Source organism: Gracilinanus agilis, chromosome 5, assembly GCF_016433145.1.
Source record: "Gracilinanus agilis isolate LMUSP501 chromosome 5, AgileGrace, whole genome shotgun sequence".
NCBI classification, from domain to species: domain Eukaryota; kingdom Metazoa; phylum Chordata; class Mammalia; order Didelphimorphia; family Didelphidae; genus Gracilinanus; species Gracilinanus agilis.
The window spans coordinates 152,962,652-152,980,295 of NC_058134.1; the positions used below are offsets into that span (position 1 = coordinate 152,962,652).

General features: G+C 34.0%; 1 protein-coding gene across 1 annotated transcript in view; it reads right to left on the bottom strand.

Annotated features, from left to right (window-relative positions):
• Positions 1–527: 527 nt before the first annotated feature.
• The window catches only part of KMT2E (lysine methyltransferase 2E (inactive)), an 85,813-nt gene continuing 68,696 nt past the window's right edge, over positions 528–17,644 (bottom strand). The window contains exons 15-22 of the mRNA XM_044678358.1: positions 7,019–7,183; positions 6,275–6,583; positions 4,911–5,165; positions 4,657–4,801; positions 3,922–4,175; positions 3,233–3,289; positions 2,539–3,105; positions 528–1,572 (exon numbers count right to left, since the gene is read on the bottom strand). Of these exons, the coding sequence (XP_044534293.1) occupies positions 1,267–1,572; positions 2,539–3,105; positions 3,233–3,289; positions 3,922–4,175; positions 4,657–4,801; positions 4,911–5,165; positions 6,275–6,583; positions 7,019–7,183 (2,058 nt within the window). The 3' untranslated portion in view covers positions 528–1,266. The remainder of the gene's footprint in view (positions 1,573–2,538; positions 3,106–3,232; positions 3,290–3,921; positions 4,176–4,656; positions 4,802–4,910; positions 5,166–6,274; positions 6,584–7,018; positions 7,184–17,644) is intronic.

Consider the following 17,644-nt stretch of genomic DNA (forward strand, 5'->3'; position numbering starts at 1 on the left):
GCGCGCCTTTCCTTTATCAAACCCTTCCCCACCCAAATAATATATCCAACAACCCCAACTGACTTTTGGCTATTTATGTAGAAATCAAATCTACTTTAAAAAGGAAGAAGATTTATCATCACTGAGAATAATACAAAGGAAGAGGACAAAGATTCTGAAGGTAGGTCTCCAAATGAAATGCCAGCAACAATGGAATAAGTATATGGCGTCTCAAAATAATATATTAATGTTAAGATTTTTTTTTAAAGTTGCATTGCTTGGCAATCCTATGATGCTGAATTTTATGTGGAAAACTGATGATAAAAATGCAATAATTTTATCTACTCCATCCCAATAATAGTTAGAATAATCTTGTTTTCTGATTTAGATTGTGATGTCTAGTAAATTTTATTTAGATAAATTGAATTTAGAAGGCAAAAATTAAAGGATAGGATTTGATCCACATGAAAATTCATTTAAAAAAATTATTTCATCCCATAAAGAGGAAGACTTCACTTTTCACTTACAATGGAAGACTTGGTATCATATAATAGATACTAACTCTGCTAATATTTTTCTTTGGGCAATTCCTTCATGAAAGATAGCTTTTTAGGTGTAGATAATTTTGAATCAATAAATCCCTACTGGCAGTCCAAGAGATAAGAAAATTTTTTCTGATCAGATAATTTTGACAGAATCACAACATACACTAATTTTCTTTATCCTGTCTCCTAAAACAGCTAGAGCTTGATTTATCTTTAGTAGGCTGGGAATCTATGGAGTTTTATGCCTTCAGTATAGAAGGACTTGCCTAATTGAATGTCTCCCCTCAAATTCCTTTATCTTTGGGAAAACTGTAGAAAAAATATTTAAAATGTGATCTACAATAATCAGAACTAAGAAACTCAACAGCAAAAGAAATTAATAGCATTTGCAAAAATGGGAGACTGTTAAGGATCCCATGTTCTCTTTAATAAAAATCCAGAATTAGGTGGCTCGAGACTCAGATATAACTGAGGCATTAAAACAAAACAAAACAAAACAAAACAAAAAAAAAACCAACACAAAACAAAACAAAAAAAAAACCTAACCACTTTCTCCCTTGATTAGGAAAAGAAATACAACCAGTGTGAGATATTATTCCCCCATTAGGAAAAGAATTCCCAGGTCAAAATACCCATCATCTTTGAAAATTAAATTAACATTACCAACTTCTTTCATATAGTAGTTTTTAGTACTTAAAATACACTTTGCAAATTCTGAAATGTTGGGCATGAATGAATCCACTTACCACTGAACTTCTGGTTCATTTTTTTCACCAGCAGAAGTTTCTTTTACTGGGCAGTTATTGCTGATTTCTTCTGAAGTAGCATTATAAACAGCAGTTGGCAAAGGTAAAGGTAGGCTAGTAGTATGGTCTACTTGCTCCCCATTTTCACCACTGTTGTTACAACCATCACTTGGATTGCTGCTGTTGCTCATGTTTCCACCCACAGTAGTGTGAGGTGACACCGTAACTAGAGAAAAATTGTCAGCTTTGGAGCCACTTTTCCTAGCTTCCCGCTGTCTCTTCCGGTATTCTAATAAGGACACCTAAGATAACAGAAAAATCTAAGTCAATATATATTATTAGTCTAAGAACCTCTATGTTCACATTAAGAAAACTATGACTTTGGGAAAAGTCACCTTCCCATACTATTAGTGGTTGCTATAGAATCCATAGTGGTTCTTTTATAATTTGTCATACAAGTGCTTTAGGTTCCTCTTCCTTTATTTCAAGTAGGAAAAAACCACCTTTAGAATTTGACTCAAGCATGACATTAACCAGCCAAATAATGTGATCAAATTAAGGCCAACACTTGCTACTATATGATTTAAAAGATGTTTATGACTCTGGAAGGGAAGGGCAGGGATCCCAATTTTCCAGAAAAGGAAACTCAAGGTCATAAATTAAGTAGGAAAACAGAGACTCAGACATTGGGGATATCATGATGGCTAAGCCAATGCTCATTCCTGCTACAACATATTGCCCTCTCATACTAAATTAAATGACCATAAAAAACAACAGGTGTTGTTCAAGGAAAGGTAAAGGCTACTGTTCTCATAGTCAAGAAATTTGACTTCAAAATTCTCTGACTTTGAGCAGCGGCAAATTACTTAATCTCTGTGGGTTTCAACTTCTTTATGTAAAAAGTTTTAGAAAGGAATAAACTAAGGGCTCTTGTAGTTCAGGCATTCTCTTAAGTCAGATGGTACAATTATTTCAGAGACTTATTCTTTTTACTTAGATGAAATGAATTATAAAATTAGTTCAGATCTAAAATTGTTTTGGTTACCAATATCTACATAACTAAAAAAGGAATATGATAATAATACATATGTATACATGTTTTAGTTATGTAGATAAACTGTTCACTATCCATGTACCAATGTGAAAAAAATTAAATTTCCCAGTTGAGCTTCAAAGACAAAAAGATACATCAAGCCTTTCACAGCATCTAAAAGAAGTATACAGAGGCTCAAGAGATATAGGTAGAGATAATGAAAAAAAGTTTTTACCTTTTTCTTTTGTGGTGGATTCTGGGGTGTACAACTCCCTTCGATTGCACTGTCATTTATTGCCCTTCCAAAGCCTGGGGGGAGCCCATCTTCTGAAGAACAGAACACGGAGGTCTCCATGAACACACCTCTGGAGTCATCTTGTAGGAGGCACTTTGACTCACTTACTCGGAAGCCACCTCCAACCTCCAGCTGATGGGAAGGTGTTAAGTCCCTTAAATTAGAATTCACTGAGGAGAAGTTCACACCTGTTCTTTCAGGGCTTTTAACCCAAGAAGTGTAAACTGTGCCTCGTCCACAAGGAGCAGGTTCTAGCTGGCTGTTAGAGTCAGTCCTATCCTGTGAAGGGGTTTCCATGCTTTTAGGAATGGCAGTGTGCTCCACTACATCAAGTCCAATCTGGAGGTCTGATACAGACTCCTTGTCCCCAGTGCATTGCCTAGTTACATCAGTTCTATTTCTTGGGCTGGAATATCCAATGGTCTTTATTTCTTGCAGGCTCATTTCTGAAAGATTAGAATTTCTAAAAGGACCCACTGTTAGCATAGTTGGTGTTCTCTCATAGCCCTATTTGAAGAAGAAAGAAAATTAAAGAATATCAACAACCACAGACTATGGCTTAATTTTTTTTTAATTTTAGAATTTATAAATCTAAGGTATATATCACTACGTACTTATTTTTAAAAACACTTACCTCTTGAGTATAAACTCGTCTTTTAATTTCTGGTGAACTTTCTGGGGAGGAAATATTCTATTTAAGACAAAAAAAGATTTTTAGTAATGAAGCCAAGTCAAAATCCAATATTTAACAAGTAATTCTAATTTCATATTAATTCAAGACACAAATGCAAAGCTTTCTCTTCTAAAGTATATTCTTCTCTTCTAAAGTGCATACTTCCATAAGTACAGATAAACAAATATTACCATTAAATCAACTGTTTGCATTGCTAATAATTCAGCCACATAAAACAGAATCAAAATTGCATTAGTTTAAAGAGAAATGTATAAAATGATCATTTACAAATTGAGATTCTAGTATGCTACAAGTATAAAAATATTCATAATAAAACAATTTCAAAGGCTTTTAAAAGTGTCTATGCATAATAATACATATATGAAATATATGTAAGTATGTTGTGTTCACACATTTATATATGCAAAAAACGAATATATAATGTAAGAAACCTTTTTTAACCCTTTTCTTTGTGGTATAAAACTCCAACTGAACAAATTGTTCTAAAAATTACGCTTATTTTTACTGAAATAATTTAGAAGGGCATTTCTACCATTTTAGAGGGATACATGGACATCAATTTTTCCAAAACTGTATAGCTGGCAAAGCCATACAAAGCAAAATATCAACTTTTTTGTGTGTTCTCTCACCTCAAAGTGCATGGCATTTCCTTGTATACAAGGAGTTACTGGAGTAACTGGTGAATATATGGGTTTATAACCATTTCTGCAAGTTTCATCTTCTGATTTTGTCCTAGGAGGAGTAGCAAATAATGATGGGTCTGTAGCAGAGACATCCACATGAGTTGGCGTAGCATATGGAGAAGGAGTAGGTGTGGAGGTTTCTGAGTAAGCAGAATCCAATAACTGATATAGTCTTCGTTTTTTTAGTGGCGTAGTTAAATCTGTATATCAAAAACAAAACAATGTCTAGAAGAGGACACAGTTGGCTTTTTGCTAAAAATATCTTCCATAATGGTGATATACAACTCAAATCTTCTTTAAAAACTAAAATTGTTATGAAAGCTAAATTCTAATATCCCAAAGGTCTATAGTCTAGCAAGCAATTAAAAACTGTGTACCAACAGAAAACAATTTTCTTCAGAGTACAGATGTTGCTAATAAAAATTAAGTTTAATGCAGTTAACAAACTATACTGACAAGTCATGCCTAAATTATGCTATTTTAAATTTTTCACACAGATGATAATTCAAAAGACTTCCCCTGTGTCCTTCCTCTCCCCAAAAGTGAGACTCCAACTTTGAGTCTTAGTAAATTTTTTTTAGGTATTCATGCAAAAGTTAGAATTTAAAAAAAATTAGAATTATGTGTACTTCAAAGAGATATAAAACACATGACTGATGTAAGAATAAGAAAAACAAGTACCTGGAAGTGAACAACTATCATTCAGTAACAGCGGACTTTTATTTTCACCATTGACAGCAGGGCTTCTAGATCTTTCTTGGCATAATGAACTAAATTTATCTAAAATTGCAGAATTTTCTTCTTCTAATGCTTGCTTCAACCATCGCTAAAATAAAAAGCCACCGTTAATATAGCCTGTACAGTTGAGAATACGGAAACAGCACCAGAATGGAATGTTGTTTATCCTAATGCTGCTAATCCAAAGGAAGATTTACCTTTTTGCAAGAGCCAGAACTATTCTCAGTAGGTTCTTTTCTTCTCCTTTTCTCTGAAAGGAACGGTGAAGTAAATCTAATATAGTGTTTCGGGGTAGAATACACATGGGGACTATAAGTGAGGCCTGGTAAAGAGTTGAGCTGTGTAGCCAATACTTCCGGATCTGTGGTTATTCGCAGAGGCTTTTCTGAAAGGCTCTCTGAAGATTTTCCTGTCTTCTCATTCTTCTCACTTAACCATTCATTGACTAAGTGCTAAATAGAAGAAAAAGATGAATAAGGAAAGATATCTAATATGCTAGAATTCCAAGTAGTTTCAGTACCTAAAATATTATACTGGGATCATTAAGCTAATCAGTTAATTCAATTTTCTAACAACTCTGAAAAGGAAAAACATAAGCATATACATTTTCTCCAGAAATAGTTTAACGTGCTACATAATTATGAGCTCAGGTTTACTTTAAAATCTCCTTAAACTGTAGCTTAATATGGAAATGGGATTTTCCTATTATGTTATAACAGTCAAAAATTAGAAGAATGGCTTCATTTCAAATTTATTTTTACAGAAACTTTTAAAAATACCACAAATATTCATTAAAAAAATTTTAGATGAACTGCATGCTGATAGAAGAAAAAAGTTTTTCATATCTTCCTTCACACAATTTTTTCTTCTCGAAAAACATCCAATACAATTTACTATTCTTGTAAACTAACTTAGATTATAGATTTCTTTTGATCATTATGTTCTTCAAAATACAATAAAGAATTTGGGCCATTCAAAATCTCCAAAGATGAGAAATCCAGAAAACATTTTAATTTCTACAATATTTATATTAAAATGCAGTTTGTTGTAAGAAGTGCTGGATATTCTATTATGTTCTTTGAATACATTAAAACAATAATTAGATATTTTTCATTCTTCAATGGAGGAATCAACTATAAGTATAATTTTAAACTTTGTTGAAACAAAACAGATTCTTATAGATATAGGGTCTTGCCAATCACAATATTTTGTTATCATTTATATGGTGACAGATTCAAAGAGTACAAAAATAAATTATCTTTTTTTGAATATGCACATTTGTATTACAGGTTTCAGAAACCTCAACATTTTTTCTATTTCTGATTTTGAAAAGCTATTTTATTACTTATCTGAGATGTTGAGAAACTGTTCACATTAACTCTGTACCCAATGTTTTAATAAAACAATGTTTCAATGATGTATAACTTTATAGCCAAGTAAAAGCTGAAACAGTAGATACCAATAGAAAATCTCACTTAAAATATAAGAGGAATAGGAATGTTATTAGCTACTTACTTGTAAGAAAACAAGTGTTTTTTTTTATTTTTTTTAACAATCCTACCTTTTTTGTTTTGGGGTACTTTGTAGGACATTTATTAAGTGCTGGCACTTCAGTCTCGGTAACTATTTCTGCTATGGCAGTTTCAGTTTCAGGCTCTGCTACAAGTGCAGTGTTCTCAGGTTCATTTGGTTGTGAAGTAACTTCAACATCAGGAGAAGATGGCTGAATATCTGAACACATGCTGACAGTTCGGTGTCGCCGGCGCTGCTGTCCAATGTGAGTTCTACTCCGAGAAAAACTTTTTCTCTGCTTAGCTCTATTTACTTTGGCAGGGGTTGGCTTGCTGGCAGTTTCTTCCTTTGTGGTATCCTATTAAGATATAAACCATAACTGGCATTTTTTGCATTATGCATAGATTAAAAAAGAAATAGCAACAATTTTTTTCCATTAACTTATTAAGGGAAACAAAAGCATTTGTAGTAAATGCCAAAAAGCAGACTATAATCTTTAAAAACTTTGAAATTTTTTCTTATGGTTGCAGGAATTGGGATTTTGAAAAAAGTAAAATATAATATTCATCAGAGAAAGAAAATGATTCTTCTATATTTGCATTTATTTTCTCTTGGTTCTATCTATAACATAAAAACGATGTAATGCTATTTTTTTCATGTGCCAGCTTAGAAAATTAAGAGTACAACTAAGGGTCTCCAACTTTAGTTTTTTTTATTTTTAGAGCAAATCAAAAATATAAAAACTTAACTGCAAGGTGAAATGAAAACTGAAAATTAAACCAAAGACACAAACCTGAACAACTTCAGCATCATTGACCATCTGTGCATCTTTGCATTCTGTTTTAATTTCTGTTTTTGCTGTGCTGATTCGTTCCAAAGCTTGTTCTCTTCTTTTCTCTCTCTTCTCAAGTCTAGCAAAGGCTTGGAGGATAGCTTCCATTTTCCTCTCTTCTCTTGTCTAAGTAATCAAATATGATAATCTTTTAATAAACATCTCTAAAAGTATAAAAGGCAAATCCATAATATTATTTCCAAGCAGGTCTATGTCAAAGAAATCTAAATATTCCTTGAACGAAACAAATTAAAAAAAAGTTCATAACAGTGATGGTCTATTTTCAGGACCTCTTACTATTTACAAATTTAGGATAAATACAAGTTTACTAGGCAAAAGGCCATTATAATACTGACAGTATTTGCTCATGTTCTCAAGAATATTTTAAATAACTATAACCTGTTTCTTAAAATGGAAATGAGTTCCATGAAATACTGTTTGCTTAACAAACCAAATACACTGTTCAGTTTACACATACCAAATATTTTTAAATTGAATACTATATGTTTAAATGGCAAAGATACAACATCCTTCTTAATATAACCAAATTGCTTAATTTTCTGTACAGTCAAGTTATATCAGAAGTATTTTGATTGAAAAACATTAATTTAATTAGCATTTATTCTGAATCTAATTACTATGGGCAAGGTATAATGCCAGACATATTAGGGGATCAAAGTAAAACACAGGCCCTGCCCTCAACAGAGCTTACAATCTAATATGGGGAAAAGACAAATAGCTGCTACAAATAATAGTGTAGTTTGTTACTAATGGGAAGTCCAGGTTATATGCCATGATAAACTTGAAGATGGATATCACTTTTATCCAGGGGTAGGAAAGGGCAAACAAGAAAAGTTGTAAGGGAAGGCTTTCATAGAGATGGTGATGACACAAGTTTTGTCTTAGTAAAAGGTGGTAGAACTTTCAAGAGATTAATTTGGCAGAGTATATATAATCCATTCCAAGGAAAGAGATGGGGAAAAGAATAACAAAAAGAGAGAAAAGAATAAGAAGACACACAATCCAGTCTAGGTTTGCTGGAATTCAGAATGTGAGCAGACAACTGGAAAGAGAATTATGTCAAGATCAGAAACTTTATTTGAACATCTGTTATCACCATAGGAAAATCACTCAGGAAAATTTACTCAAACGTAAAATATGGATGGATTGAGGTACTCTGATGTTTGAAAAAAGAAACCCTTTAGTAGGGCAATTGTTATGCAAGTAAAAGCAAAAAGAATCTTGGAAAATAGTGTAGTAATACCATCAACAGGAATTGAGGGAAGGCTAGTTAAGATGGGCCTTGAAATATCAACACATCTATGTGGAGTTTTACAACACAGACTTGTATTTACTTCAGAATATTCTTCCAGAAACCATTGAGAATTCAGGTAAAATGCCTTTATTGCCTTCCAAAGGTTAGGTTTAAACAAAGTGCCCAGCTCTATTTTAGAAAAGTAAATGTAATTTAAGAAATAACATGCAGGTAGTTCTCACTTTAAGTATCTTATCTGCTCTCTGCTTTATACTATCTCTAAGGCAAGGCTTCCCTAATAGGCATGAGGTGGCACAGTAGTAGATATAGAGTGCTGAGACTGGAGTCTGGAAAACCTAAGTTCAAATTTGGCCTTGAGACAGTTACTACCTGTGTGATCCTGGAAAGATCATTTAACTTCTAACTGCTTCAGTTTCCTCAACTGTAAAATGGGAATAATAATAGCACCAACCTTGCAGGGTTGTTAATGAGGATCAATTGATATGATAAAATGATAGTACTTTAAATTCTTATTCCCCTCTTCTTCCCTAAGTCTGGCTTTGATAAAGGGATTATCAACCAAAAACTAAGATGGTTGTTGAATCAGACACCAGACTCAGCAAATACAAATCATCAAGATGAGGTTCTAATCTCTTACTTGTTCCCTAATGCATAAGAAAGGAAAGAATTTCAACATCTGGATGTTAAGGTATCTTCCTTAGCACTAAAGATCTGGATCTCAAGGCTCCTACTGATAATTTTTAGGTTAAGGTTACAATAATTAGATTCTAATCTCTGCCTCTAACCCCCTGACTCTTTGTGCTATGGAAGTTAAGTAAAGTAGAATGCTGCTTTTTTTGGATGAGGAGTCAAGATATACAGTAACTTTTCCTTCAGTAATAAATTTATTTTTAAAACCAGGGAAAAGAACTGACCACTAATTCACATAACACCCAATAAGAGTGTTTCTATAGGAAGCATATGAACAAGATACTAGAAATGAAAGCTCATTAAGAAAGTGGCTTTTCAGGGGGCAGCTGGGTGGCTCAGTGGATTGAGAGTCAGGCCCAGAGACAAGAGGTCCTAGGTTTACATCTGGCCTCAGATACTTACTAACTGTGTGACCCTGAGCAAGTCACTTAACCCCCATTGCCTAGCCCATACTGCTCTTCTGCCATAGAACCAATACCCAGTATTGATTCTAAGACAGAAGGTAAGGGTTTAAAAATTAAAAAAAAAAAAAAGAAAAAGAAAAAAAGGTGGCTTTTCCTTTCCTAACTTGATCTAAAGCTTCAATGGTATCACTTTATTCAGGTCCCATGTATCCTATCTGCTTTCCAATTCTTTGCTGCATCAACTATTTTTCTCTTTCAGCTCTAATCTCTGTTGATATCCGTATATTTTAAAGAAATCTAGGACAGTATTACTGCAGACCAGAAGATCTACTATTCACATATATCAATTTTATCAGTGAGCTCTAAAGGCAAAACTCCTGCTTATTATACTTTCAAATTTAAAGGAACAAGGGAAACAACGCATGTTCTTCCCAAGAAAGATGAACCTCAGTCTTTGTATTAAGAGGCTGGAATCCCTTCATATCTACAAACAAGTTACCCGAATATCAAATAAAAGAGGACTTGAACTCCCCACAAAAGGAATAGACCAACAAAGGGCAATATGGGTGAGCATAAATAAAATGCAGAGGAAAAAAAATTATGGGGAGGTGTGAGAGAAGGAGGCAGGAAAAACTTCTAGGATGCCCAGTTTCAATCCTTCAAATTATTTTTGGTTAAAAAAAGAAAATAACAAGTTTCCAGGAAAAGTATGTGAATTTTGAAACGAAATCAAAGAACGTAAAAAAGCCATCATTTAATTCTGACTAAAAAAAAAAAATACACACACACACACACACACACACACACACACACACACACGGACCTTTAGTCCAATCTACTCACAATTGAGCAAGCTGTGGACCTGTGAGTACAAACTCCAAATGTCATTTACAAGCTGCATGATTATGGACAAGTCACTGAACTCTTTCACTGAATGATGACAATATTTGCATTCTTATATAGCTTCCAGCATTGTGCTATATAATATATAGATATTAGAATCCAAGCCTCGTGCCCTCCCCTGCCCCTTTCATGGCTAGTCTGATAATTGATAGCTTTTGCTTAAAAATCAATGTAATTAAAAAGAGCTAAAAAAAATGCCCTCACAATGAGAATGCTTAAAATTGAGAATTGATTAAACCAGTGATGGGCAAACTATGGCCCCCTGAAATGTTCTATCCCGCTGCACACTTTATTCCTAATCTGAATACAATGAGTAAGATACAGTACAATGAAATTTCAAAAGAGCTGCCTTAGAAACAGACTGACAGATGAGCATTTCCTTTCCTTTGGCCCCCTCTTTAAAAAGTTTGCTCATCACTGGATTAAACAGAGAAAAAGCCCTGGGTTCAGAGTTAAAACACCCGAGTTGTACATTCTAATTACTACTTCTGGAAGATCAGGCAAGTTACTTAATGACCCTGGGAGTTAATATTCTTATATGAAAAAGGAGAGTGCCAGAAAGAGGTAACCTTTAAGGTGACTTCCAGCTCCAAAGATAAGAGTAACCCTAAAGGTAAAACATATTTAGCTCTGCTTAGAATTCTCCCAAGTGCCTTTACCCATTTCACCTATACCACTCAATCAAGAGGCCTTTGATTTTTCTATCAGCAATGATCACTGATCTTACTCCTTAAAGGCAAGATCTGTGTCTGAATGGTCAAAATAGCCTTGAGCAGTTTAATACCAACAGAATGACTAAACTTAGCAGCCATTTTATTCAACTGTTAACATGCTTTGAAGGATCTAATCTAGATAATTAAAACACTTCAAAAATGAGAAAGTTTGCTCTAATAGGATTATTTTGCACTTAGAATGCTATTGTAGCCTGTATTTTACAAGGCTAAACAACTAGCAAGTACTGAAAGTTATTTTCTATATATGTTTGTAACCTGTGTTATAAAGAATGGGAGGGGATTGGACTACTGATCTAGCAAATATAGGGCTACCCCTCAATAACTTTGTTGTGGAAAGTGATATAATGGTTGTATTGAGAATGTTAAGAGTTTATCTCTTAGAGTATGTCAGAATTAGCAAGATCAAGCTATATAGTACTTTATAATAATTTAAAGTTTTGTCTACTTCTTCATACTTCAAAATGCCTTTTTTAAGAGTAAATTTCAATATTCATATTACATTTTAAGGGACTGATAATTATAAATATTTCTAAGCAGTGATTTAGTTCATCAAGGAACAAATACTCATGTTTTGCACTTAAATATTAGACCCACAAATAAAATGCCATGACCCTAAATATTAAGAGTAAAGACCACCATAGTATTAAAAAAGAAACATAACTAAAGTTGTATTTTCTCTTTTTCCTTCTTAATAAACAATGGCCTTCTGGAGAAAAGCTGATAACGAAATGGTTGATGTAATCTTACCCAACTATGGACATTAGTTTTCTCTGGCTTCATCTTTACCGAAATCAAAATTTCCACTTGATTTATACCATAAGATGTATTTCTATTACCAGATAGTAAAGATGAAGATAGGTATCTGAATATCTTTATAATTCTTTCACATTGAAGGTAATGAAAACATTTTATAGCACGTAGATGTTATTTATCCTCTGAAAAGTATTACACCTCATACTTCCAAGTATAGATGACTTTAATAATATTCTTCAAATCTCATATTCATATATAATTTAAGAGACTACAAATAGTATGCCATCATGATTGCAAATCATATAACATCACAGAAAGTCAGTAATATTAACCTTTATGTAGTTTTAAAATGTGTCCAATAGTACTTTTAAAATTTGCCAAGTACTAGTCATATATTGTCCCACTGGATCTTCACAAGTCAGGAAGACAGTTCCTTTTTGATGGATAAGGAAACTGAGACAGAGAGACTTGCTCAGGGTTTTAGAGTTACTAAGTGTCTGAGGCAGGATTATAGCTCAGGTTTTCTTAATTTTAGATCCAACTAATACCTAGAAGGCATGTAATATGTGTAAGCAAGCTGTAGTATATTACTAAGAATGACTTGAATGCAAAAAGTGGTCTAAAAAATATCAAGAAAATGTATAATCAGAAAAAAGCAAGCTTGATCATGTACAGTGAGGGAGACTGGAAGCTAAAAATTGTACCAGTATTTGTGAAATTCTAAAAAGAACCGGGGGAAAGCCTTTTACAGGAAATTCATAGCAATATCAGAACAAGAGATGACTGGTATAAGAAGATACAGAAGAGTGGTAAACTTTGATATGAAGATATCTTGTTATGGCTTCAAAGTAATAAGGAATCACTTCACTTGCTAAATATAATTATTTATCCTATTTCCATATCTTTCTCATACCATATTCTACCTCCTCTGCAATCCCATTTAAAGCCCAATTCAAATATTCCTTTTCAAATTTCTCACTGCCATGTTGTACCTCACATTCCCTTGGATGAATTATTAGTTATCTCTTTCATTGTCCTTCACCTCATCATACTGTAAGCAGAGCGCTATGCCATTTGGTTTTTTTATTATAGTACCTAGCAGGTAGTAGTAGCTTTAATACTTGCTCGATTAAATTCAATATATATGGAGAAAGGGTTTGGGGGACAAAGAGGGTAGGGAAGGAGTGAATTAAGTCAACAGTTACTGAGATTCTTACATGTAAAATTAAAGCAAGTCTGTTTTATTTAGATAAAATTCTCAGTGCTATGATTTTAGATACTGGCATTTTCCTAAAAGGTAAGAGTTGTAGATAATTCATATGAAGACTATATTATTAAGATCTGATAGCCTTTCTTTGAGTGTAGACATTAATACCCAAATAGTACTACAATTATCTATATAATTGAAGGAAAACATTTTGACTTGTATTTTTAAATAGGACTTTGCAAATTTCTTACCAAAAAATGGCATTAGAATCAATTCATTATTAAAGTTTCAAATTACAAACATATTAAGAAAAATTTCAGCTTAGAATCACAGAACTGTTGAATCAAATCTCCTTTTATGAATGAGACAAATTTCAGTGCCGAGAAAGTGACCTTTCCAAGGTCTCCTCATCACTTTTTTCCACTTTTGCAGTTGTTCAGTCTAGTCCGACTCTTTAGGACTCTCTTTTGTGGTTTTCTTGGCAAAGATACTGGAATGGTTTACCACTTCCTTCTCCAGCTCATTTTATAGATAAGGAAACTGAGGCAAGAAGGTTTAAGTGACTTGCCCAGGGTCATGCAGCTACTATTTCTGAGGTTTAATTTGAACTCAGGTCTTCCTGACTCTAGTCCCTCTTTTTCCACTACAGCACTGTTAAAACTTTAAAAATCTGAGTTGACAGTTTGATGAGTGCCTAAAAGGTACTAACAGAAGTAGAAGGAATCCCCAGGTGAGGAAAATCCTTCTACTAATGCATATTGGCACCTTCTCTACAACTGATCATCTTGGAGAATTAACCAAAGTATCCGCCAAAACGTTCAGAGACTTGCTCAGGGCTGCACAATAAAGTAGGTGTTCAGCACCCAGGTGTTCCTGGTCTCCCACTCCCTATCTACTACTATGCCAAATAGTCTTTTATAGTATACTGTTTGTCACACTTTATAATGGGGACAGGGAAGGTATGAGGAGGAAATAGAAATAATGTGGGGACTACTCAGGAGTAGTATAATCCAGGTTTAAGAAGGGACCCAAGTCATTATATATGTTTAATTAAACTCCTCCCACTAGACTGTTCTTAAAAAAGATTAAGGTCAAAGTCTGCTTTGCTCTATCCTGACCATGGGGAATCTAAAATGGAAATATATCTCCCTTATGCATTCAACCAATTAGAAATTCACTATAAATACTAAACTGGAAGCCAAAGAACAGAAGAAAAGGTAGGTTGATTGCGGCTACTTTGAGAATATTGGTGGGTATTTGTTTCTTTGTCGATATTTAATTCAAAAATGCTGCTAATGTCTTATGAATTATTTTGAAATGTTATTCAAGGAAGAAATTTCAAAAAATTCTTTTGAAAACCTGAAATCATGATAACATATAATTAAGTTTATTTGTATTTGCCCCCAGTATGTAAACAAATTCTTGGCAGCAAACTTACCTTCATAATTATTCATTGTGTAGACCAATGTTCTTAAATATTTTGCACACAAATCATGAACCATCTACTCCAGTGATGGGCAAACTTTTTAAAGAGGGGATCAAAGGAAAGGAAATGCTCATCTGTCAGTCTGTTTCTAAGGCTACTCTTTTGAAGTTTCATTGTATTGTATCCTGCTCATTGTATTCATCTGATTAGGAAGAATGTTGTGCCACTGGCCCATGCCATAGTTTGCCCATCACTGATCTACTCCAATTTCCTTGTTTTACAGACAGGAAAACTGATGTACAGAGATAATAAAGTTACTTGTTGAACACCATAAGTATGCAGTAGTCAGGATATAAACCCATTTCACTTATTCCAAATCCAGTAATAATGAGTAAATAGGGAAATTAAATTAATTAAAATTTGCTACAGATAACCTCCAAAATAAGTGACAGTGAGTATTTGGGAGAAAATTGCTTGCTATTATAGAATTCCTAAAACCCATCCGCAAAAGAGTGTATTTCCCAACCACTGTCAAAATAACTTCATCCTATTCAGTTTTAGAAGCAAAGTATTTATAGGAATTATATAAATCAAGGAGTTATGTAGGAAGAATACTTTAAAAATAAACTTGTTTACTACATAATAAATGCTATATAACTGCTTCAAAAGACTCCAAAGTCTTGGAACTACTGTAGGAATGTATAGTTACTACTGGGACCAATTCCAAAATTCTTCTGTAAAACAGTAGGAAAATCTTCATGTTCATCTTAGCAATGCCCTTCTTGACACCCCAAACAGGTCAGCTCACACCTGTAGTTCCAATTACCTGAAATTGGAACTAAGAAGAGGTCAGGAAAGAAGATGCTTGCAGATGCAAATGATCCCATGGCCATCCATTTTCATTTCTCTAGATCTCATCATGTATTTAAAAAAAATAATGGGAATGTGAGGTTTAAACTAATTTTAAACTAAACTTATTCACTGAGTCCACTTTACATGGCAATCTTAGGTCACATGAAATCTTTAAACATGTTTAACCATTGCTGTGAGCCAAAATAGATACATGGTTCTCTTGAGCCTCTAGTGTCAGAGCAGGGGATAACTATTTTTTGGGTTGTGGACCCATTCTTAGAATGCTTTAAAAATATAATTCAAACACAGAATTACAAAGGAAAGAATTTACATTAAGAGATATTTTTTTTTCCATCCAAGTTCACTGATCTGAATTTCTTATTTGAAAGATTGATAGAACTTATCATTACCAGCTAGATCAATGCTCATTCAAATCTCCTCACAATCACAATTTCCTAATCAATAACCAATTCTAATTGGTTGCTTATGATGTCTCTCTAGCCTGCTAAAGAAAAAAAAATTATCTGAAGCACATGTGCCCTGCCTGTAAGGCACTGACCCTGGGGAGAGGGGCAGGGGAGAAGTGGTAGTCTCTACCTTCAAGAAACTGATATTTTGTTGGGTTAATCAGTGCAGCCATAAACCCCATCTTTCTCTTTATTCCTAAACAGCTCAGCTACAATCTTGCTTTTGAATTCAGGTAAGGACCTTTTTGGAAGGGAAAGCAATGGAAAAAGAGAAGAAATAGAAAAGGGGAACGCAATCCATGAGGGAGAAATCCAGCCCATGTGGAAAAAATAAAAAGCCTTTATCATCCTAATTTATTTAGTTCTTATGGAATTTTATTGGCTATATATTTAAGGCCCTTTACCGTCTTAGCCTTAACCAAACTTTCAAGTTACAACACCTAGTACTCCTACCAACACTTATGTTCCAATCAACTTGGATACTTTCTCCCAAGTTCTTCCTTCCACTTGTCAAAATCCTACTATTCAGGCCCTAGTTCAAATGTTACCTTCTCCAAGCCTCATCACTTCAGCTAGAAATGATCTCAAATTTTGGGACCTATATTGTTTGTACAACTTTTATGGCACATATCACTTACTGCTGCCTTGTTATAGTTATCAATAAAACTATAAACTTCTTGAAGCAAGGGATTGTACTGAGTCCTTCCTTTCACCTCTCAGGTCACAATATACATAGGAGATAAAATAAATATTTATTAAAAATCAATCTTTCTCAGTCTCCTTTTTCCTTTAAAGCCTAATTTATCCCTTGTGGTAAGCTCCTCAGCAAAGGGTCATTAACCTTATTCACAACCATATAGAGAACTACTGGTTGGACTTGGAGTCTGGGCAGGCATATGCCATGAAAGGGTTACTTCTGGGATGTACATATCTGAAATCCCCAGGAAGCAAAATTAACATGTGATGACCCAAAGCTTTGGGGAAGGGGGGAAGAGGGCAAAAACCCTTTCAATTCAGACTAATCATTATCATCTAATAGATATCTGGAGAGCATTCTGGTTCCTTTCCTTTGAGGATTATGGAATAAAAGTAGCTAAAGAGTTCTCAATAGAGTTTTAGAAATCCTGTTTACATAGCCTACTCAAGTGTCAGAAATTCAAGTTGAAATCAATATAAAATTTGCTGCAGCTGAAGTAGTCACTCATTACTACCTTCTAGTTTGGTTACCTCTTTCCAGTTCTTTTGATCAATGCCATATAATAGAAATAGCATAAAAAAGGGTGTGTGGGGGGTGGGGTAGGGGAACGACGGACAGAGGATATGAAGACAGTCATTTATCCTTGTTCCAATCTTTCATAAAAGTAGCTCTTTAAAAATATGCCCATTACTTAGGGGTCTTAGAGATTCTTGTTATTAGGGTTGAATACACTCAATTTTTTTTGAAAACCTCAAATACACACATCTAAAACAATAACAGCAGCAGTATTATTAGTAATAGCTAACATTTATATAGTGCTTACTATATGCCCAGTACTGTGCTAAGGACTTTACAATTATTATCTCATTTGATCCTTACATCAACCTAGGAGGGTTAGTGCTCTTAGGGTTGAGGAAGTAGAGGTTGACAAAGGTTATATAACTTGCCCAGAATCACAGACCTAGAAAAGTATCTGAGGTCACATTTGAACTTGGGTCTTCTATCAGTATTCTATCCACTGTGACACCTAGCTACCTCTGATTCAAAACAAAACAATCCTCCACTGCTGCATTATCTTCTGTAAAGATAAAAGGAAGGTAGGGATATGACAGAAGTTTCACCTGAAACATTAAGTTTTATAATCATTGCTCCCCTCCCACCACCCAAGAAAGCGTACT